The 7,012-nt window shown below is 34.1% G+C and overlaps 1 protein-coding gene across 1 annotated transcript; it reads left to right on the forward strand.

Moving 5' to 3' along the window:
- The first annotated feature begins 5,847 nt into the window (after window positions 1-5,847).
- On the forward strand, window positions 5,848-6,783 carry LOC127207377 (olfactory receptor 5W2-like). The gene has a single exon (XM_051166772.1). It carries the CDS (start codon window positions 5,848-5,850, stop codon window positions 6,781-6,783), a length of 936 nt encoding a protein of 311 aa, XP_051022729.1.
- The last annotated feature ends 229 nt before the right edge of the window (window positions 6,784-7,012 follow it).

Raw genomic sequence — 7,012 nt, forward strand, 5'->3', positions numbered from 1 at the left:
TATAAGCAAATCAAGTAACTTCTTTTTATTTACAACTGTGTTGAAATCTCTAGATCACTTTGTAATCTCTAGATCACCGCAAAAAAAAAAAAAAATTTTGTTTTTTTTACCCTTTCATGTTTTCTTCTTACCATGTTCCCCCCAACCTGCCCTCACCCACCTCTACAATAGTAGAGACTCAAGGGCCTCATGCATGATAAAGCAACTATCTACCACTAATGTACTCATGGCCTAGTTTTTGTTTGTTTTCTTTCACTTACTTGTAATAGACCCTTAAATATTTCCTAAGCTTGGGTTGTTGTCATTCTGTAGATAAACTAAGGCTTGAACTTGCAATCCTCCTGACTTATCCTATAGTAAATGCCTATACCGTGAGGCCTGGTTCCCAGTCTCATTTTATTTCTGCTGTTTATGTGTTGTACTAGCTTCCTGTGGAAAATTTCAAGAGTGGTAGTTTGCCAGGCTTCCATGTTCTAGTCATGCATTAGTATTCGTAAACAATATGTGTACCATACTTTTTCTGGCATCATGTGAATTTAATCAAGAATTGTAAAGTTGCTTTTATAAGGCAGCGTATTATCAATGTACAATCAATTTCACAGTGTTCAATATCAGGCACTGTAAGTTCAAAGCTCTTAAATGATATATGGCTAGATGTAGGAAACAATTGGCTAGGGTGATGACTTTCCTGATCATCATCTTTTCCCAAATATTGCCATGCCTTTGGGATTTCTACAGTAAGGTAGAATAAACACTACATAGTAAACCAGGAGGGGTGTCTACTGGCAAGCTAAACCACAGTGAACCCTGGAAATCAGGCATATTTGTATGTATGAAGACATGGAAATTGTGTGTGTGTGTATGTATTCAATTGTGTTAATGTACTGCTTTCCATAAGGCTATTGAGGTATATCTTTATTGTATCTTAATTATATATTGTTTCTGACATGGCAAAGTGTTTCTAATAGGTTAGCTAAATTGAATTCAATGACATATTTATAAAAACGAAAGGAAAGTAAAATTATTAGTAGATTCTTCACATTTATACATCCAAAAAAAAAAAACCAGAATAAATTCCCTTATAAAATGTGTATAGGATCTGTTCCTAAATGTGTCAATGAGATGGCCTATGTATGCTTAAGAGAACCTTTTGACATTTCTGGTTAAATTAGGGGCTAGCGCATATGATACCTAAATCTTTCCTAACTTGATATTTCAGAGAAAGCCATTGCAAATGAGTGTAAAGAGGCCTTTATGTACCTTCACTATCATGTCCGATTCCATCCTAAATATTCCCTTCACTTTCCAGTGAATAACTTCTCACACTATACATTTCATTAATTGGAGTTGAACATTATGCCCAAGTAACATATTGGTAGCAATGTGAACAATTTGTACCTTATGAGCGGCCTATTGGTCTTCCAAATCATATGCAAAAACAAAAGCCACAGAGTTCCCTCACTGTGTGCCTGGGCATGAGTATCTGCATAAAATATAATTAAAAAGTTTACCCATATTCCTAAGAATCAACTTAAAATTTTGTTAAGTAAGGTACTGATGATATTTAACTATATAATCATGCATTGTTTTTTCCTAACTGGCAATAAAAGACTGTTTTTTAAAATTTGCTCTAAGGATATGGACTCAGCATCATAGAATGGCAGTTAACTGGAATAAAGGGAAGTTCATAGCACTAAGTGCCTTCATAAAGAAATTGGAGAGATCTCATAATACCAACTCAACAGCATACCTGAAGGAGCTAGAAGAAAAGAGAAGCAAGCATACATAAGAGTAGTAGATGGCAGCAAACAGTAAAACTCAGGCTGAAATCAAAACATAAGAAACAAAGAGATTAATACAATGAATTAATGAAACTAAGAGCTGGTTCTTTAAGAAACTCAATAAGATAAACAAAACCTTAGCCAAACTAACTAAAATGCAGAAAGAAAACATCCAAATTAACTGAATCAATAATTTACTATAGGCACTGAGGAAATGCAAAGAATCATGAAGTCCTACTTCAAAGGAAGTGGATGATTTTCTAGGTGATTTCCACTTGCCAATTTAATTCATGATCAGTTAATCAATTTAAATAATCCTGTAAATTCTAAGGAAATAGAAGTAGTCATTAAAAGCCTCCCAACCAAAACCAACAAAAAACCCCAAACAACAACAAAAATAAAACAAACAAAACTTCCAAAATGCACAAAACAACAAATGAAGAAACACACACACACACACACACACACACACACACACACACACACACACACAAAACCTAGGCCCACATGGTTTCAATGCACACACACACACACACACACACACACATACACACTACCTAGGCCCACATGGTTTCAATGCACACACACACACACACAAACACACACACACACACACACACACACCACACACACACACACACACATAAAACCTAGGCCCACACGGTTTCAATGCAGAATTCTACCAGACAGAATAGCAAGTATCTATGCTCCTCATACTAGTCTACAAAATGGAAGAAGAAGAAGCATTGCAAAATTTACTCTATGAGATGACAGTCACTCTGATACATAACCCAAGCAAAGACTCCCCCCAAAAAGAGAACTTTGGACCAATTTCTCTTATGAACATTGATGCAAAAATACTCAATAAAATACTCACAAACTGAATCCAAGGACACATAAAAAACACCAACCACCATGATCAAGTAGGCTTCATCTCAGAGATGCTGGGGTGGTTCAATTATAAAAAAAATCATATAAACAAACTGAAAGGAAAAATATACACATGATCATGTCATTAGATGCTGACAAGGACTGACAAAAATCCAACATGCCTTCATGTTAAATGTCTTGGAGAGACGAGTGATACAAGGAACATATCTAAGCACAATAAAGGAAATATACAGCATCCTAATAGCCAACATCAAATTAAATGAGAAATTTAATTTACTTTAATTCCACTAAAATCTATAAGAATATAGAAGACTTTCTTTTTAAAAATGAAAAATATGAAAATATAACAACCTTTGAATGTCCACAAAGTTAATCAAAATATTATGTAACAAAACACTTTTAATGACCCATTGCTCATACAGAACTTTGTTGTTGCAGTAATATAGCTCTGAAAAAATTAGATAAGCTGATTAGTGAGATATGAGAAACCACAAGGAATGTATCCTATGTTCAAGAGTCTGATCATTCATAAAATAATTGAAATGAATATAGTTACTATGGAGTTGAGAGTACACTCAGACCGTTAGATAACGTGTATTTAAACACACTAAGGAGTTAGTGGGCTGGGGAAGATACTAAGGTCATAGAAATTTCAGTCTCATTGAGTTTCACTATAATTCTAAGTCAGTGTCTATCACTGATCAATAGCATCAAGCATAAAATGTGTGTATTACAACCAGGAATGCAGTTGTTGACTATTCCCAGGAAAACATTGAGCCAAGAAACCAATTAAATGCCAGATTAGGATAAAGCAAAATAGGAAGGCTTGACCTCAAGAGAATTGTGTCCCAGCAGCCCCGGTTGAAAATAAATGTAATCATTTAGGCTGTTCTCACACTGCCTGTAAAGAAGGAAAGGTCTCTCGGCTCAGGTAGGTTTATGAACAGCTGGTTGCAAAGCTAGAAAAATAACATCAAAAAAATTTTTAAAAACTGATCAATATAATTGACCAATAAAAAGTACATGGCTTGTCTGCTTATATAGTTACTTAAATCTGGCCAGCTAATGATCAAAGACTTATATTTTTATGTCTTTGTGAATCTGAGTGCCTTCATTTTCTTGTATAAGGTTGATAAATGTAGATGATATTTTTATACTTTTTTTTGACTGCATAAACTTGGGCCCAGTTTTATTGAGGCATACTTGACAAATGAGAACACACAGCACACAGTTTTATAAATTTATTAAGACATATTTTATTAGTGCACAATTCTCTTTGCAAAGCTGTGCATCATGATGTGGTATGGGCAATTTATTGTTTTCCTGTAATTTCATTTAAATAACAATAATAAATGTTCCATATTACTGATGGTAATATATAACAACTGAAGTCTATGTATTACTAGCCACAATATTTTGAGATTATACAGCACAATCTACATTCTCTTTTTAGGCAATAAGAAAGAAACTCAGACACCTTACAATGTGAACACAAAAATTCACATGCTAAGACAGGAGACAGGCAATGTGATAGATTTTATTTTCTGTTCTCATTTCCTGAGAAATGAAGCAATTCTAAGCCAAAGTAATCAGTGTTTTTGGTTAAACTCTGTTGTAACCAAATATTTTTCTTGGTAATTAAATCTTATGAAGATTCACAAGTTGCTCCAAGGTTAAAACAAGAACAAGAACAAAACCCTAGGAGTTTAGAAATTATGTACCATTAAAGAGGAGTGGTCAAACTTTTAGATACATTTTTTTTTTCATTTTCAGTGAATGGTATAAAACTACTAACAGTACCCAAATGTTTTCATTAAATATCTGAGAAGATATCTGTGTTTCATAATTAATTTAAGCAAATACTGTAACATATGTAGCTAGTGTACTGAAGAGCAGCAGCTCCTACCTTCTCGGGTAAGATAACAATAAGCTCTGTATGGCTTGCCTGTTAATTTGGCATTTCCTGTCTGTTGTATTCCATTAGGGTGAGTTTCTGTTTCATTCAAATACGTTTGCAGATAATAGTTAGCTGAGAATTAGACAAGTCAGAGAAATCATGAATGATATCTACATTTGTAGCTCCGTATCGGTAAACCTCTACAATAGAAACTTGTCAAGTTTGCAAAATTGCCCTTACCTGTGCTGCTCTGCAGTTCAGTTACTAATCCTTAATACATTACGTTACAATGCCATTATGTCTTGATTTATGGATAAGAACTTCCCTTATTCAGGAAAATACACTATCTTAATAGAGCACTGAAAAATTTTTCTGATATTTTTACCAAGAACAAAACAATGAATAAAGAGAACTTTTCTTCATTTCCAGAATGTTATCTTTTGTTAATTTCTAGTAAGCCTGACATTAATTCCTCGTATTTCTGCTTATTTATGTCATGAATCTGCTGGAAAATGTAGGAATGCTTAGAATGAACCAGGAGGTTCACACTCTAAAATCCAGTGACCCCTGGTGTTTTCTTGGTATAATTTTGTGAGTTTTACTGACTTTATTTTTCACTTATGAAAATTTGAAAAAGTTTCATCGATTCAATTAGTATTAAAAATTCATTTTATATCGACAGTGTAAGTAATATTATAAGCATATACAATCTTATTTCTTCCACAGTTGCACAATTAATAATAAAATCAAAGCATTTCAAAACAAAATCCCAGAAAATTCCAATCCATACAAATTACACATAGAAAGGACTCAGTATAGAAATGTATATACATTCATGAATGGACATGAACAAGATTTTTCTGACAAAGATAAAGAAAGGAGACAGAACCAAGTTTGTCAGAACCTCTATGTTTTCACCATTTTCAGGTTCTTTACAAACCAATGATATGAAGGCATTTTGTAACACTGTCTTAATCACTTTCCTTTATAAGGACTTAGTGCTTGGAGTCTGGTGTTCAAACCTTAGAATTAATATTATTAATATGTTATTAAATAAGCTTATAATATTTAGTATAAAAGGCTGTCCCTTTTAAGTATTTGAGGAAAGTTTTGGTGAGCGGCTCCCTTAAAATGATTTGTTTCTAGACTATTTATGAATAGAGAGAATGTTTTTAACATAATTAAACTGAATACTGATTATAACTTTTTGGCCTAGATAAAATAATCCCCGTCTGTTTTTAATGCATTTTGTAACAATTAAGACAAACAGTAAGGAGAATGGACAAAAGAAACTGCTCTTCATTCACAGAGTTTCTTTTATTGGGAATTACCAGTAATCCTGTCATGGAAGTAGTTCTATTCATCATATTTCTTCTCATCTATATCATTATTCTTGTCGCCAATCTTGGAATGATCATTTTAATCAGGATGGACCCCCAGCTTCACACACCAATGTACTTCTTCCTCAGCCACCTCTCTTTCTCAGACCTCTGCTATTCCACTGCAGTTGGACCAAAGATGCTGGTGGACCTAATGGCGAAACAAAAATCTATATCTTTTCTTGGCTGTGCCTTGCAGTTTTTCTTCACCTGTGTCTTTATAGATGCTGAGTGTGTGCTGCTGGCAGTGATGGCCTTTGATCGGTACAAGGCCATCAGCAATCCCCTGATGTATGCTGCAGACATGTCCAGGGGATTTTGCTACCAACTCCTTGCTGGAGTGTATGTACTAGGAATGACAGATACTCTGATGAATACTATAACAACCTTTGGGTTATGTTTTTGTAGGTCAAATGAGATTAATCATTTCTTCTGTGATATTCCTCCTATCCAGACACTGTCTTGCTCAGATACATATGCCAGTGAACTAGCAATATTTGTGTTATCTGGGTTTGTTGAGCTGTGCACCATTTCGGGACTCCTTGTCTCTTACTGTTACATCATCACCTCAGTCTTGAAGATCTGCTCTGCTGAGGGGAGGTTCAAAGCTTTCTCCACCTGTGCCTCCCACCTGACTACAGTTGCCATCTTTCAGGGAACTCTGCTCTTTATGTATTTCCGGCCAAGTTCTTCCTACTCCCTAGATCAAGACAAGATAACTTCACTGTTTTACACCCTGGTGATTCCCATGCTCAACCCTCTGATTTACAGCCTGAGGAACAAGGATGTGAAAGAAGCCCTCTATAAACTGAGAAATAAATGGTCATTTAAATAATTATATAGTTTTGGTATATATGCACATTATCATAGTGATAGGTGTAAAATTATATTGCACAAATCATAAGAAAGCAGTGTCTTCTAACTTCATGGATTATAATACATATATCCGATAAATTTTAGAGATAACACAATGTGAATATACCAATAATTTATGCATCATTATTTTTTTTTGAGTTGTAAATTAATTTTATTGTAATATAATTTATATATTTTTAGTTATTAAT

Source organism: Acomys russatus, chromosome 24, assembly GCF_903995435.1.
Source record: "Acomys russatus chromosome 24, mAcoRus1.1, whole genome shotgun sequence".
Lineage (NCBI taxonomy): Eukaryota > Metazoa > Chordata > Mammalia > Rodentia > Muridae > Acomys > Acomys russatus.

Coding starts and splice junctions, on each gene's coding strand:
- LOC127207377 (XM_051166772.1), top strand. CDS start 5,848: ATGGACAAAAGAAACTGCTCTTCATTCACAGAGTTTCTTTTATTGGGA.